The 17554-nt window shown below is 42.7% G+C and overlaps 1 protein-coding gene across 1 annotated transcript in view; it reads left to right on the top strand.

Moving 5' to 3' along the window:
• Positions 1-17554, top strand: part of PKHD1 (PKHD1 ciliary IPT domain containing fibrocystin/polyductin) — a 212179-nt gene that overhangs the window by 102835 nt on the left and 91790 nt on the right. The window contains exons 44-48 of the mRNA XM_072332429.1: positions 295-429; positions 3213-3348; positions 4931-5177; positions 13742-13919; positions 14392-14587. Coding sequence (XP_072188530.1) covers positions 295-429; positions 3213-3348; positions 4931-5177; positions 13742-13919; positions 14392-14587 — 892 coding nt within the window. The remainder of the gene's footprint in view (positions 1-294; positions 430-3212; positions 3349-4930; positions 5178-13741; positions 13920-14391; positions 14588-17554) is intronic.

Raw genomic sequence — 17554 nt, 5'->3', positions numbered from 1 at the left:
TCTGGTTTTATTTTATACTGTTCTTTAATGGAAAACAACTTGGCCGAGTTCAGATATTTTTGCACTATTAGTTGAAAGCTTTCACTTACAGTAAGAAGATAAGGGAAATTTCTCAAATAAATAATACATATAAATAAATATAAATATATATAAATAATATATATAAATAAATATAAAATCAAAACATATCATTTTACACTCTCCCATTTTTCACTGTGCTTTTAGAAAAGCCTGGTTATAAACCATGCTCGTTTTTAATCATCCACTCTATTCCTTTATTATGTTTTTATACAGATTTTCAGTAGCAGCAACCTCAGACTCCAAAATTTCCGAATCTGTGCTTGCACGGATTTTGGCATTGATATTATTGAAAGCCTGGGAAACACAGCTGTAGCTAATAGTGTTTTAATTGGACACATTGGGCAAAAGGTAAGAACTGCAGTTGCACAAACTGTAAAATGGAAAAATAAAAGAGCAGTTGGAAGAACAGCTTCTGCTTATGTAAAGTTTGGCTTTTAAATTGGCTGTAAGGAGAAATGGAGGCATAGATGCAGCTTCAGGATGAGTTTGAGATATGTGCAGGTTAGCTCAGTGATTTGAGAACAGAGAATCACAGAATGGCCTGGGTTGAAAAGGACCACAATGACCATCCAGTTCCAACCCCCTGCTATGTGCAGGGTCACCAACCAGCAGCCCAGGCTGCCCAGAGCCACATCATAGTATCATAGTATCATAGTATCATAGTATCGTGCGAGTTGGAAGGGACCTTAGAGATCATCGAGTCCAACTCCCGGGTTTCGAGCCCTCTGTGTAGCGAAGTGGCACTTCTACCCCTGCGCCACAGGGGGGATTCGAACCCGGGCCCTCCAGTGCCGCAGGCAGCAGCTTAAACCACTGCGCCACTGGGGGCACACATCCAGCCTGGCCTTGAATGCCTGCAGGGATGGGGCATCCACAGCCTCCTTGGGCAACCTGTTCCAGTGCATCACCACCCTCTTCCTCCTAAGATCCTCCCCTGTCTCAGTTTCAAACCATTCCCCCTTGTCCTATCACTGTCTACCCTCACAGCCATTCCCCCTCCTGTTCATACGCTCCCTTCAAGTACTGGAATGCCACACTGAGGTCTCCCTGGAGCCTTCTCTTCTCCAAACTAAACAAGCCCAGTTCCCTCAACCTTTTTTCATAGGAGAATGGTAGGTTTGATTTCTGTTCTAGTCAACGTTCTGATTTCCTCTTTTCTCTCATACCATCACTGGTTCACTGAGATTACACAGTGCTGCTTATTTACTTGAGAGTGGACAATGCCGCCAGAATATAACAATTTTTAATGCAGTAAATACAATCTTCTGCTCTTTCTGCGGGCAGCCAGACAAAGTCCTTTGGGTGCTACCAGCTTGATAACAGATTAATAACACAGACGATGATGAAATTTTAGGTACAGCTGGCCATGGCAGCATGTTTGCGATTTTCAGGTCTTTTTTGTTTTGCACTGCTGAGGTTTCTGCTGCTTTTTATGGATTTAATTTTCTCTCCGACCAGCAGAAAAGAGTTCTAAATGACTTTTCTTCAGAACCTTGCAGGAAGATATTTCTGCTGTAACTCTATTGAAGAGAATGGTTCATACATAATCCTGGTCTCTCTTGTCCAGTCCTGCAGCAGCCCAATGACACAGTGAATGTCTCTCAGGGATGAAAGAGTGGTGTCTTTGTTTTTGCTTTGCAGGATCCACGGTAGAACTCTGATGCTGTACTTGTTACGAGATTTAGAGGCGCTCAGCTGTGCCTTGTTTCTTCCCACACCCCAGGGGGGTGATTATCTTTGATTATCTCATGATAAGAGCCTCCTTGTCATAATTTACATCTTAATTTATGTAATTCTCCCTTTAATAATGATGCCTCTTTAATATCAATTAAAACTTTATGACACTAATTTAATGGGAACAGTGGATATTTCTCTCTGCTCCCCTTTCAGTTTTCGAGTGCAGTGCTTTAAACCAGTGCATTCTGGAAATATCAGGGCACTTCAGTACTGGGGCTTTGATCAATTGTCACATCATGAGCAGGGCCAGATCCTGAGCGGGGTCTGTAGGAAGGGAAAAGGGGAAAGACTTCAAGTAGCCTCTTCCATAAAGAAATTCAGTGCTGGTGTGGGGCTATTTGAGGGATAGCATCTCATTTAGAGGCAGCGAGGTGATTTCTGCTTAGCAGTGATGTGGAAGGAGATGGCACGAAGACCAGGACCACTACACCAGGTGTTCTCCTCTCAGAGAAGTGTTGGAGATGCTGTCTCTTAATTACACAGAAGATAACATCCCTTTGAAGTGACAAACTGTTTCTAAAAGTCCTTTCCATTCTAAGTTTCGCATCCTAGAGGATGCTTTCACTCTGCACTGATTGCTCCCTTGATTCTCTGTCATGACCTTTGTGTTTTTCTCCTAGACTGTCTACTGGCCTCAGAAATGGCATCACATGTTCCTGACAGCTTTCTCCTCCAGACTACCCCCTGGCTTTGAATACTTCTTTCTTCCCATCCTGTCTCCAGGATAAATGGGCACAGAATGCACTCACCCCCTCTGTCATGGACCAGAGCCACCATGAAATCTAGTTTCTCTTTTGTGTTCCTCATCACTTGTGGTTTTGCTCTTCCTTTTCACGTGTTGTGCTTTTTCCTGTCTCTTGATGATCTACTTCATTTCTTATTGTTCTGATTCACCCCAAATTCAACCAGAGCTTTAAAGAGGGTCCGGCTTAAATTCTCCCCACCCACCCCCTATCACAGAAAGTATTTTATGTCTCAGCAGTCAGATTTGTATTGGAACATCAATTAGGATAATTGGCTTTATAAAGTATGGAAATCTCCTGTCTGCTGGACAAAACAAGGTAAAGCAAAAGAGGCGGTATAGTGCCTTCTCCCTTGAGAAATCCAACTTTTCCTAGTAGCCAGTAGCCAGACAGAGCAAACAAAGCCATTGCTGCCCTGAAAGAAACACTGTTGCATGCTATACGTGGTGAATTAAACTGATATTATTTATTAAATTACTAGAAGTTTTGACACAATAGGTTGTATGTGTCCTTTTGTTAGCACATGCTACCGTGGAACCAGAGGTCTGAGTGCAGTCATCTTGTATCGCAGCTTACTGCATGCTGAACTCATTAGGCTTCGACATCCACATGTTGACTTGTTTCCCAGTGCTCTTCATTTCTTCATGGCAGGACAAGGTCTGCATGACAGCAGGACTGAAAACTCCCAAAAGATTCCAGCTGTTCGTCTCCAACACAACTTTCAGGAACTTTGATGTGAGCACTTGCACAGCAATCAGGACCTGCTCTGGCTGTTACCAAGGGCAGGGTGAGTGTAACTTATGCTTATTTAGCTGTGTTTGCACAGTCATTGCATTTCAGATTCATCTATTAAGACATTCTTAGCTTCCATAATCACTGATAGATGGTTCTGCTGAATCCTGGAACGAGTTCTGTGCCATGATGAAGAATACCTATTTGGTCTTGGTCATCTTACCACTATGCTAGCTATAGGTAAGACAACCAGGACTAGGTTTTGAGTTACTTGTGTTTCTGTGCAGTAAATCATTGCTCTCTTTGCTTCACTTCCCCAGTGGGGCTATCAAGATAACAGGTCTTACCCATTCACAAGGAGGCCATAGGATGGGGATACGTAGCTGCACGATGGATACTGTGCATGTTGTGCAGCTCACATGAACTGAGAAATCATATCATATGGTGATATGCGTGACAACCATCAACCATTTCTCAATAATAATTATCCCTCTGCATTTTGCTGACTTCGCTGGACTGCTCTGCTTTATGTGCACTTAGGGTCATGTTGCTAGTTAGCCAAATTATCCAAATTATCTGCCTGTGAAATAGCTTCATCATTATGTTGGAACCACATATCACATGTGCCTTTGAGACAAAGGTGGCCTTCTATTTGAACTGATTTCCTTTCCTCAGTGGAACTTAGGAATGGGTTTTTATACTCTTGACTTGTTGAGTCTTCATTTTGGGAGGTAACATTGCAAGAGTGAGGATTTCTTAATAGCTATGACACATCCTTGCAGAATTTTACCAAGCTACTACCTCAGGCCAGCCTAAACCTTAGGTGAATTTGCCTAAGATAACGTATGTAAACTAAGCATCCTTTTGAGCTTTGAAGAAGTACCCAAAGGCTCTTTGAAGAGTGTTCCAACTGCAATTACCTCTTAAATATATTTATATATAAACGTATACTGCCCTACAATAACATAAGAGAGAAAAAGATTTCAGGAGCTGAGATCAAAGGATGGGAAGAATAGTAAAATCTGACTCAGAGAAGCTGCGATTGACAGTATGATAGGTAAATAGTAACCAAATGAGTCACATGGACACTCATGCCAAAGCTGACTTCTTCTGCTTTATAGGGCAATAATTTTCTGTCGTTTCTGGAAATATTCATGTGCTCAAAACCTTTCCGTGCTTTAGCCCACGTGAATATTCCTCCTTACTAAATCTATCTATGTTAACAATAGAGAAAACATACCCCAGCCACACTTTTCAGCCGAGTCTTTGCTGTGCTTGTTGCTATACATATGAACGTGCTATTTGCACACATACATAAGCAGCCCTTATCTCTGAATAATTTGTCTAATAAACAGAGCAGAAAGGATCTATAAGAATCATTGTTTTGTGGACAATAACTTTTGGCAGTGAGACTTAAGAAAAGGTGTTTGAAGTCACTCAGGAGATGCTGGTAGATCAGACAACAAGATCCTGCCCAGAACATGGCAAGCATCTCTTTTGTTACTTTTATTTATTTATCCTTTTCCTGAATCCCACCTCTTGTTGCATCAGTAGCCATGCTTCCAAAGTGATGATAAAGCAAAGCTGATCTCTATTTCTTCAGTCTTTGTTTCTAAACTTCTGTTTGTTCCTACCAGGCGGGTTTACAGTGAGAGCTGAGCACCTGACCTTCACCAACTCACCTTTCCAAGTGTCCTTCCCCTTTCCTCACGCTGCCATCCTTGAGGATCTCGATGGCTCCCTCACTGAGGAGGAAGGAAGTCGTCTTCTCCCTTCTATGGACATCCTCATGGCTTCATGCACAACCAGTGTCAATTTCAGTCGAGCTTTGGGTGGCAGTGTTTGCGGCAAGGACCTTGTTGTCCACCGTATGTCTCTTCATTTGTAAGTAAGAAAGCTTATTTTGAAGATTTGGCAATGGGTGTCACTTGCTGTGTTCTATATTGTATTATATACGTAAGGTGATTGCTGTGAGTGAGAGGTTGGTCTCTTCTCACTGGTGACAGGTGACAGGAAGAGGGGAAAAGGCCTCAAGTTGTGCCAGGAGGGGGTTTAGGTTGGATGTTAGGAAAAACTTCTTTACAGAAGGGGTTGTTAATCACTGGAATGGGCTCCACAGGGAGGTGGTTGAGTCACGATCCCTGTATCTGTTCTAAAAGCATTTGGATGTGGTGCTCAGCAGTCTGATTTAGTGGAGGGTTGTTAGTTACGGTAGTATGGTTAGGTTCCAGTTCGACTTGATGACCTTTAAGGTCTTCTCCAACCTGAGCAATTCTATGGTTCTGTATTGACATAAGTCTCTGCTGCTGTCTGCATGATGTCTTTGGTCAGACTACTTGTTCTTGCCCAGGCAGTTCCCAGGCATGGGGAAGGATAGGGACCATTTCCACCGACCAATTTGGATGTAGTCAACATGGCTTTGAGGAGGAGAACTCAGCTGTATGGACAGCTATAGGAAGTGCAAATATCCCTTGGCCTCTAGGCCAGCGAGCTCTCTTTGGTTTAATATATTTACTAAGTTAGGTAACGCCTGCTCATATTTAATCTATTTTTCTGAGGTTCTCAGCAAACTGCTTACCTTGTGTTAGCATGGTTTTCCATCCATAATCTCGGCCCTGTCTGGAGACAGGACATTACATTGTTCTTTGTACAGCATTACATTGACCTTTAAGTGGAGGTTGTGGTATACCGCTATTTTGTCTCTATTCAGCTTACCAGAGGGATATAAATGAGCATTTGTAGAACTGGGAATATGTCTCAATGAGGTCATGGTGAGATTGATGGCTGAGCCTCAGCCACAATCAGAAATGTAGTGGGTGAACAGGGAACTTTGCCAAGATCTTCTTACTGCTGAAATATAAAATAGATTATGAGAACACCTTCCCTGATGAGGAGACGCAGCCTTAAAATAATACCAATAATTTTAATTTAATTAGAGTTTAAGTCATGGTCTGAGAGCGTTTCCTTTTATGCTCATTGTGAGAGGTTCCCTCCCAAATTCCCTAAGAATGGGTGGTCATGAATGGATTGTTTTTTCAGGTCTTCAGCAGAGTATTTCTGGCATCTTATTTCATTTCTATGCTAGTATCACGAGATATTGGGTTTGTGTATTGTATTTTCTTCTAAAACTAGATTCAGTGTTTTATTATTTCACAGTCCCCATCTCATACAATTAGCAGCCATGTGGCAGGGAACATATAATAACTTCATGGTGTGTTTAATTAAAAGAAAACTTCCTGTCATTCTGTTGTAGCCACGTCTTTCTTGCCTACCTCAAAAGGTCTTTGTGGTCTTTTGTTTTGCTTTTCTTTGTTTGCTGTGAGGTAAATGTAGACAGTTCACATCATCAAGCCTTGTTAAGACTGACCCAGATCACAACATAAGGCTTTTTTTTTCTATATGATTATAGATTACCATCAATATTATGGCATCAGAAAGTGGTACAAGGGAGATAGGAAACTCAAGCATCAGCTTTTGTAATTGGGAGATACAGAGCTTTCCTGGCAACTAGATAATTGCTCTTCTAAAGTAGATGAGATACTAGCTCCCACTTGATTGTGGTAACACCTCTGTTTATATACTGAAATAAAAATAGCATATGATTTTTTTCCTTAGTAAATGACCTTGGAACCCAAAGCATAAATAAATGAATCACTTCACAGGTGAGAGCAACTGCAGTAAAACAGTGATGTAGCTCCCAGAGCTCATTCAGCACTCAAATGTTACTAGGATGATTTGGCAGGTGAACTTGCCAGAGTTAATTCAAATTGAGTCAAGGACATATATACTTAGATATCATCCTAAAGAACATGTGGTCACCACGTGGACACTAATAATGTATCATAGTACAGGTAATTCCTCCTTGCATCAAAAGGTGGTTAAGGAGTTCTTAAGGGTTCCTCTACACTCCTTCTGTTTGAGTCAGAGCATCCCATCTGTGCTGCTTCCATATCCTCTTGCCTGAGCAGTTCCTACCAGCCAAGTCACTGCTGTGTTGGGGTGACTGTATGAGGCAGGCAAGCAGCAGCTGGTGTTCAGAGCAGTGAGTCAGGGATGCCTCGGTCACAGAGACAGTGCTCCAAAAAGGAGCTGGTGGAGGAACAAGGTGGAGAGTGAAAGGAGCTGGAGGGTCTGAAGGATGCAGGTCAGTTAGTAAACTATGACATGAGGATGAAAGGGTGGGGTAGGAAAGGAAAGGGTGAATTTTGTCCAGATGTATTTGAAGAGTGTTTGCAATAAAAAGGGAATCGTTTGGGATTAGTAAAACAAAACATGACTAGGAGCAATTGGCAGAAGTTGAGCAGACAGAAGAAGAAAGATAGGCTGGGTGACAGGAAGGTTTTTCTTACAACGCGGTCTCTTGGACTCATCTCAATAAAAGGATGAAAGCATCATTGCTTGGATTTCTGTAGTTTGTGATGAGCAAAGAATTAAATATAGCTCTGGAAGTAATCTTTCCGTGGTGCTCTACCAGCCCAGGGGTACGTGACCTGTCAAATCTGCAGCTTGCTTCTTCCTGGTTGTGCTTCATCAGGCTCCTAGTTGTTCCTCGCCATCTGCGCTAAGTCCCTGCAGCTGGGAGGATGAGGGGCTGTGAAAACCATGGGTGAAAAATGGGATTTGGCCCTTAAGTCCAAGCTTGAAGAATGGAAAGCATGTTTGCTGACCATCAGACTGAAGTGTCAGCGTAACAGCATCCTCACTTTGCTATGAACTTGCTGTGAACAAGAAGATTATTTCAGGCAACAGCAAATAAATAATTGCTCGGTAGCCCTCTCTTGGTGCAGGTCTCTGTGCTCCTGAATAAAAAGTGTGAGGGTCTTGGTGTGTTTATTTGCTTCCCCTGAGGACTGAACTCCAGGATCCAAAAATCTTACAGTCTGGAGGATTTTGCAAGAGAAGTCCTGGTACGGCAAGGTGGATGGTCAGAGAAGCAAAGAGCGTCTGATGGCCCTGTTTGGGAAGGAGTTTGGACCAGATGACCTCTAGGGATCCATCCCAAGTTCAGCCATTCTCTGGTTTACTCACACAGGAGGGAGACAGCTTGGTACAGCGTGGTTACCATTATCTCAGCAGCCTCAGGCTCATTTCCTGACTTTGAGGACAGCCAGCGAGGCCTGGCCGCAGCTGTCTTATGCACACCTTCTTAGCCTTCAAAAGATCAGGGAGGTTGCATCAGTGCTGCCTTTTGGGAAAGTTCCCATTTGGGATTTGTCTAGCTGAGGATTGGTTGACACAAACCCAAAGCATGTCCAGTTACAGTGCGGTCAACTGAATGTAGATGCCCAACTTCCTATCTGTCTATTTAATTTACTGGGGTACAGTAGCATATTGGCACTATCTTTTTTTCTTTGTGTTTGAATTTTATTTACTTATTTTGAGGAAAAACCTCGGGAACCCTTTTTTGTTGTTACAGAAAACAAGGATGTTAAGCAGTTATTGACTCCCAGTCTTGAATTGCTTCACTCAACAACTTCCAGGGCCGCAGGAATCCATTTCCAAATCTTCATTGTTGTAACAGTGCCTCCTCCACGAAGTCCAGTTGAAAGTTAAACTAATGTGTCACTTAAACACTCTTTAAAGAGGGTTTTTATGTCTTTTAAAAATGTAATTGAAGCTTATAAAAGTCTTTATAAATTTATATGTGGGAAAGTTATTGAGTACTCTGAAGAACAGCTTATGCCATGGCACGGTGCAGCATGGCTGCAGGCTAGATACGGCCGCTCCAAATGCCACCGCTACCCGTATTATAGAGAAAATATGAGTCTCTATTAATATTAAAACAAATTTTCATTAAAAAATTGTCATAACATGATTAAGTGACTTTAAAAGTTTCTTCACATTATGCATAATTTTTACAAGAGGACTGCATTAGAATAATCGGCAGCCAGACAGCACCTTGTGGCCAAGGGGACTCCAAGCACTGCAACCTTGTGTACCAGGAGGAAGTTTGCCTCTTGTTTCCTTTCATTGGCTTTCCCCTTCTCCCTGCAGAAACCTGGGACTTGCTCAGCACCAGTCACATCGTTTGAGCCTTTTATTGTTTCCCTCTTCTCAGTCTGCTGCAGAGGAAAAGATTAACTTCTTCTTTATAGCCTTAATTCTTAAATCTGGTCTAATATCCTCTCCTGTAGTGCATGCATTCAGTTGCTGCACACCCAGCCGTTGCTGATGGGTTAGAGTGAAAAGAAAAGCATACCCCCTACCTCTGGGTCTTTGAGTCTTGAAGAGAGTTCAAACAGTTACTCTTGTTTTGCTTTTCCTTTGATATTTACTTACTGTGGTGCCTCCAGATGAACACCCGCCTGCTGTGAAACACCCTTACTGTCACCATTGTTTTTTACTCAGTGTGTGTGTGCTCAGTTGCTCTCTGGTAGTATAACCTCCCTGCCTACATGATGGGATTCCCACATGGGGCAGCATGTGGGCTCACTTGGCCTCATGGCACAGCCTTTCTCAGTGGCATAAAATAGAAGGCAAATATTGAGGGTTGGCTGTTGAGTGTTTGGTCCGCCAGCACATCAGCTAAGCTTCAGAGCTTCATCTACTCGAGCTCACCAAAGAGAGATTTGTTTCCCAGTGTAGGACCTCTTGGTGTCTGTCTTGGACCTTTAAGTATTTGCAAGAAAGCTGTAACCTGTGCAGGTTATGAGGATGCAACACATGTCCTTGAGCCCAGCCCTCAGCTTGGCTATTGTCTCCAATGTTCCTGGGTGCAGAGGGGAGATACTTAGCACCGAGGCAGAGTTTGGTAGCCCTTTGCTTTCTTTGCTTGCAATGAAAAGCTATTTGGATGCTTCTTATAGGCTGTGTAGATTCTTGCTAGGCCTGCCAGCTGGGCATGCTATCATAACCAAAGAATTATTAGTCCAAAAATTGCATTAATTTTTACAGGGTTGAGTGGGCAATGAGAGTGCTGTAAAAACATGCTCCAAGTACATGTATCCAAATGTTAAGATGCTTCAGAACTCCACCTGATGTGGGATAAGCGGAGTGACTAAGCTGCCACCTGCAGGTCTTTGCTATGCTTACACTGCAGAGTTGGAGCTGTTTGCTCACCTGCCATACTTCAGCTCAGAATGCATTCCTAATTTTAGATCTCCTTAAAATATCAGCCTGTAAATTGTAGAAGCTGTTGGGGGGACTGATCCTAGAACAGGAATGAGTTAAGAAGACTTGAAAGGTACCTTAAAAGGTGCCCTCTTAGCTTGTCATTCACAACCCTTCCAGTTGCTGAGATCTCAGTTCTTCTGCACTGCAAAATCAAAAGGCCTATCCCATAATAGCCACTCAGGATGGGGGACAATGATCTCATTAGTTTTCTGAAGATCTCTGCCTACACAAGCTCATTGACAGTAAGGACTCACAATACAAGTCAGGCTTGAAACAAGATCTTCCTTGACAAAGATACATACATTTACTGAAAGCAGATGAAAATTCAGATTCTTGGCAATTAAAGTAAAATGAACTGTTCTTGGGCCTAGCATCAAACATGGGAAAGGTTTGCTATGGCCATAGTTTGGAATCAGCTTCTATTTGGCTGACAATAAATTGGGCTGTTGCTAATAAACATTTGGTGTCCTGTTTGAAGTGAGATGCTGTATTGTTTCCTGTTTCTGGGAGGGGATGATCATAATGGATTATTACACAAGTCTATCAAACAGAAAGCAGTCAGAGCTAAGCACAGAGTCTGCCTTCGTACACACAGATACGGACCCTTAGGATAAGGAAGCTGACGGTAAACATAAACAGGAGAGTTAATATTTGTTCTACTTAATGTTGTTGATTGGTTACACAAATCCTTGGAGGGTCATCTATGCCGAACAGTGGTGCACAATGCACTTGAGCTATGTTACGTAACAGTTTGTACGATTACCATTGGTAAACTGTTACTCAAACTGTACCGTCTTATCTGGCAATCCTGCCATATTTCTAGAGCAAATTGCTCCTTAATTGAAACCTGCTTCAATATAAAAATACAGCCTTTTCAATGAGTCATCCTTTTTTTCTTCTCTCTCTCTCTCTTTTTTTTTTCCCCTCTTACAGTTTGTAAAGGCTTCCAGCAGTTTAAAGCGAGGGTTAATTTTGCATTAAGACCATTGCCTCCTAGTTTCTTTCAAATAAAGCCAGAGGAAGTTCAGGGGAAGGCTCTTTCCTCTGATAATGAAGCTCTCCATGTTAATGATGCGTGCAGGCTCCCTCAGATCCTCTGAATTAGAAATACTTGTGTGTGCGAGCACTACTCTGCTCCATTAACATTAAGGAGAGGTAGATTGGTGGCTATTTAGGGCACAGTGAAATCGCTGGCTATTTAGGGCAAATGGAAATGATTCTAATTGTGGCTGGTAATTCCATTAGTAAAGTACTTCCATTTTGGTGTCTGTTTGGCAGATAGGTGAAAAAACCAGCAGAATCCTTTGAAGGGGAATGTAGTGTCGAGCTCATTATTTCCTTGTACGAATGTTCTGCGCAGAATTGCATTTTTCATGTTCCCTCCAATGTTTTTTCATGTGTGTGCTGGCTCTGTATCAGGAGCAGGGCAGGTGAAAAGCAAGAACATGGTGTGCCAGGTCAAGAAAACCCCAGGTGTTTCAGGCCATGGGATACCAGGCAGTCTTTCTCTCCTGCTCCCTTTCCTTCCAGGTCATGAACAAACTTCCCAATGAAAGTCAAGGAACCCGGACAACCTTACTGTATGCATGAAAGAGTTTCCTTGAGTAAAGTGGTTCAAGCAGTCTGATCAGGCTTCTCCAGCCATCATATAATCATAGAATGGCTTGGACTGGAAGGGACCCCAAGGATCATCAAGTTCCAACCCGCTGCCAATGAAGAGCAAAGAGCAAAACGACAGAGATTTATATTGCACAGGGGACGGGTCAGACTCTCTGTCACTTCCAGTGGCATTGTATACCTTGGTAACTCGATAAGACAATTAATTCCTGATGTGCAAGATAGTTCAGTGTTACACCACACCATGTTCGGCATGCTACTGCTGCTAACAGTGTACTCCCGAATACCTGTGCGGGTGCTGATAACTGTGGCAGTAATGTGCTTGTTGTCATTTACTTGCTTAATTAGCAGCCTAATATCCTGGTCTAGCTAATGCCTATAAGAGGAAGTTTATTAGTAGTACGAAAGCAGTTTAAGCCTTATAAACTCCTTCCAGTCAGTTTCATTGGTCTGCCAATATCTTCTGGTTGAGTGATTCTTTGCTGATTCACACTTCCCCTGTTTCCCACTGCTGTTTCTCAGCTGAGTGTTTCCAGGTAATCAGAAAGTCCTTTGCCAACATGACAGGCACCAGAATGGCAAAGCAAAATGGGAAATGATGTGAAAAGAGGAAAAAACAAAACAATCTGCAGGCAACCCACCTCCACAGTGCCTGCTGCTGTAATTATTGTCCCCTTAGCTGCAAGGTGAGGAGGAACAAAGAGGCCCCAAAATTACAGGTATAATAAATCAAACTATGAGATGACATTTGCTTTAGCGTTGTCTGTCTTGAGAAAGAGGCCTGCATCCAGTCTGGAGTAATGAGTAACATGCTAAGATACCTAGTTTGGGTGTAATACTCTGAGAGTGAGAAATACTCCTTCAGATATGCTAAAAAGGCTTTTTATTTTTAGCTCAGTGTCAGCTCAAATGCCAAAACTAAGTGGACTAAAGGTGAAATGGCCAACTCGCCTCGATTCTGCAGCAGCATTTGATTCATTCGTAAATCTGCTGCATTCATCTTTATGGCAGAATCGTGGCCCCAGGGTACTTTTTCAAGCCAGCAAGGCTTCTCCACAGCTAAGAATGAGATCTGAAGTCCTGGGACATTTATCTCTAGCAATTCCCCATGCACAAAATGCAGAAGAAACAGGTATGACCTTAGTTCAGTGCCTAACATTAAGAGGTAGATTCCAGCTGCTGTTATGTCACTCTTTCTGTATCTTTCATATATCACTTGGACCTGGGTGTCGTACACTAGTTTGACTGAAATGATATTTTGACACCTTCAGTCTTGAAAATTAACTCATATTTAATGGAAGTTGCATGATTCTGTTATAGAATAAGCCTGTTCTGGTTGCTTTACATGTCAGCTAGGAGATATGGTTTAGTGGTTTTCTGTTGGTATGGTGAAGGGAAGACGGTTGGACTAGACGATCTTGTAGGTCCTTTCCAACCTTGTGATCTTCTGTGATCTATAAGCAAGGCTTTCTGTGGTGTCTTCTATGGTGTGTTCTATGAACAAAGATGTTCCCAGTCTTAATTCTGGAGGCAGAGAAGTAGTACGGTGTAGCAAACCAGAAAGTACTAGTGAAAAACAGTGCTAAGTTCTCATTTGGATGCTGATATATAGACGGCATATGCTTACTACAGTGTTCAAATAAAAATTGAACTATAAGGGTTGCAGAATGACAGAGATGAGTAACAAAAAGGGATTCTATTTTTCTTTCTTCCTCCAGAAGAGAGGCTTCAGAGATTCCCTATGATTTAACAGTGACCGACAGCAGGAATAAGACAACCATAGTCAATTACGTCCCTGACACTCTCTCAAGCCCGCGTGGCTGGATGTGTCTCCTCCTGGATAAAGAGACCTACACACTGACATTTGACAACCCTTTGGTCAGCAAGCAGCTCCAGGTAACACAGATGTTCTTTGTAATTTCTCAATTATAGTTAAAAGAGATAATCGTGCCTTCATCTTTCTGGGTGGCCAGAGAGAAAATCTCTTTACGTTTATAAGCAGAGCTTAAATATGATGACCTTATCTTGAAGCCCTCAGAAGTAACTTGGAGTAGGAATAAGGTTTTGGGCATAGTAGATTTAAGTTCAGTGTGGTGTGAAGAAATTAATGCAATTGATATTATCTTAAGACATCACAAAGCATGGTTTTGAAGAGGTATTATTCCTCTGTATCTTTTAAGGTGACAAAGGGAGTTGATTTTATCTGCATTCATCATCACCTCCTACTTAATTTTACCTACTCATTTCCAGTGATCTCAATGCGTATTGTTCAGAAAAGTCTTTTGCCCACGTGGAACACCATCCCCTTTATTCCTCTTACACTCTGTAGAACTATAATCAGACACATTTATTTTGGTCCCTCCTCTAGTATTCAGTCACATTTAGCAACTTCGCAGCTGGGAATTACTTACTGGTGGAACACAAGGATCTTCCTGCCCAACTTGAGGTTGTGGTGTCCTGTGGGAAAAGGACTGGACAGCCTCTCCAATCTCTGCCTTCCTATGGTCAGCACAGGAGCTGTGACTGGTATCTTGACAGCACGCTGCAGAAGCTAACCTACTTGGGTAAGTATGATGGCAGAGCCGAGTCTTTTCCATTAAAGCCACAGGACACTATGAAGCCTTGGCCATGAGGTCTTGCAATAGCCTTTCAATAAGTGAGCAGTCCTTCAATAAGACCACTGAAATAGGTAAGTGTGTGCACATCAGGTCAGTATCCATCTGATGCCCATTCTATCAGCAACTGGAATGTGTCATTAACAGTGCCTGATGTGGCATCAGTTGAATTTCTGTTGGTCTTTTGGAGTGGAAAAAGCATTAAATGCCACTCATGATCTCTGGTGGCAGCTGGTCCCATATCACACATGGCATTTATAAACCATGTATAGTCTATCCAGGATGAGCCCACTGAAGGTAATAGGATTTTGCTGTGCAAGGCTTTTTTCTGTGATTGTAAACTTTCAAAAGCAACACAGACTTTTATGTTTGAGCGTATTGGATTTGTACATTGGATCATGAAGCGTGGTGGTCTCTCCTTTAGAAAGTTCAGATATTTAATGATATTTAATGGAATTGCCAGCATCTTCAAATTTAATTTCTTCTTTTATAATGCGGACAGTTTCCATAATTTCTGTTCTCAAGCCAATTCTTTTAAAAAGGTCTAAGTTCTGTATGTAAAAGGAAAAATAATGATCACTGCAATCAATAATAGCAGAATCTGGAATCACAAGGGAACTTCAGTGAAGTGAAGTTCATGAAGCATAGCTTCTGCATCATTGTACAAGAAAACTGAAGTATCAAGATGCTGTTTTTCACAGGAACAGACAGTTTTGTCACTGATTTTATCACTTTCTTTTATGATCTGGTTTTGGTTTATACTACTGAGATGGAATGCAAACGGCTTTTTCATGTGGGATCTACAGGGAAACTGGCTGGAATGAAGGCAGGTAATCCACTAAGCTTGGTCATTAGTAACAATGAAATAATTCAGTGTACATTTCAGGACACATGAGGAGGCCTGTCCCTTAACATCAGTTTGAAGGCTCACTCTAGTTACGTCTATCTCTGGTCCTGAGGCCAACTGGCGTTGCACAGCTTGTGTCCATACAGCTTAACATTTTCTCTCTTAAAACAGGCTGGATGCACCCAGGCTTCAAATTAGGAAAGATCCCTGTCCTCTGCAACTCTCAAATCATAATGGTCACCATCTGGGAAAGTGCATTGGTCTGGGCCAAAGCTCTGCCAGGAACTTGGCCAGCAATATGGCCTTATAGAATACTGGGAGCCAGCTTTTAGTCCTGTAACTTGGCTTTATTTAGTCTGCTAGTACAGCTGTTGAGCCTAACTCTGGTCCAAGATCGTGTTAGATATCCACTACAAAAAAAAATGTGTTCATTCTGTTTTATTTTGGTTTAAATTGTTTCAGTTTTCTAACAGCCCAGATTTGTTCTTTCAAATATGATAGTCAACCATATTCAGTTTCGTTATCCTGAGCTGCACTTTCATAAGCAACATGGGAAACTAAGCAGCATGGGAAAGCTTGAAAGGTATTTCTTGACCTCTTAAAGTTGCTGAAAACAAGGGGGATGATGGACTTGTCAAGACCAGGGAAAATGATCAGGACAGTGCTTATCACTCCTACATCATAGATACATTCTTGTTCCGCATCTGCTTTCCTTTCATTTGATTCCTACTGTATGAAGGGCTTCATGTTATTTCTTATTTTAATAGATAGAGAAACAATCAGAACACACCAGGGAAAATTTATAGGAACACCTAACATGTGTAAGTCATGCAGTGAACATTTTCAGCCTGGGCTAGCAGGCAGTAATTCAGTGTTGGGTACCTAATACATAACACTGTTGGTTGGGTAGAAGTGTGAAAGAAAGTGGATGGATTCCTAACCCTGGTGTGCCGTTTAATTTCTCTCCTAATCTCCTGTGTGCGGGCTGAGGGCGATGATAATTTGCCATCAGAGCAGACTTGTGGCATGTGGCATTTCCATCACTCCAGGTCCTTAGACGATGGTCAGGCATCCTTTCCGAGAGGTACTCTCCAGCTCTGTGAGAAGCTATTAGAATCCTCGTGCGCTGGGATTCGTGCTCCACAGGAGGTTGGAGAAGATGACCACAATAGTTCCTTCTGGCCTTGGTATCCTATGAGGCCCATGCAGCGACCTGGGGAGGACAGCACTTGGCATTCTGGCCTTCAGAATGCTTTCCCACCCAACTCTGCGAGCTGTTTTTATTTTTTAGTTACATTTAACTATATGAAATAATTGGCCAGCTAATTAATCCCGTTGACAAGCTTTGTCGGATTCTTCAGCTGTCAGTCATGCCCGGGCCTGGGGCCGGCGTTTAGTCTCAGCTCCCTCCTTCATGTGACTTGGTCTCCATGGCTACAGGCTGCATCTGCTGACACCCCACTCTCTATTTACTGCTTAATTAAGAATTTCACGCTCAGCCCTTATCTGCTGCTAAGAACAAGAACACACTGTTAAGAAACTCCAAATTTAGGCTGCAGCACAAGGAAAGCATTTCTTGTAGCCCTGCCTGTGTGGAGCCTCTTTAACTACCCTCTTGGCAACCGCGCTGCCACCCTTCAATCAAAAATCATTAAATGGGGCAGAGATAATGAGCATGTAGCATATCAAAAGGAGGATGTTTGCTCGGGCTAAGGAGGAAAAGCTGTAAGGGCCCATAAGCAGCCGCCACTTCAAAGAGAGCAGGGGCTGATAAAGAGTCATTTGTTCCTGTTTGACTTATGTAAAAGGTCTGGTATGTTGGAGGCCCGTCTCGCAGACGCGGGTCCCCCCTCTCGGTGCTCGTGTGTCAGCAGCCAGGCAGCTGGGCCCAAACGCCATCAGCCCAAGCATATAATCACCCGACCCCGCGCCCACAATGGGCACTTGTAGGGGGTGGACGGGGGACAATGGGGACACAATTATTGCAGCTGCTTCGGGAGGGCCATCATTCTTCCAGCAGAACGGCGTAGGCCCTGGCGGGGCGGAGGGGAGAGCTCCGGCGTATTATT

Source organism: Excalfactoria chinensis, chromosome 3 (assembly GCF_039878825.1).
Source record: "Excalfactoria chinensis isolate bCotChi1 chromosome 3, bCotChi1.hap2, whole genome shotgun sequence".
Classification (NCBI taxonomy): domain Eukaryota; kingdom Metazoa; phylum Chordata; class Aves; order Galliformes; family Phasianidae; genus Excalfactoria; species Excalfactoria chinensis.
Note: the sequence above shows the minus strand (reverse complement) of the source record. Positions and strands in the feature narration are given on the sequence as shown.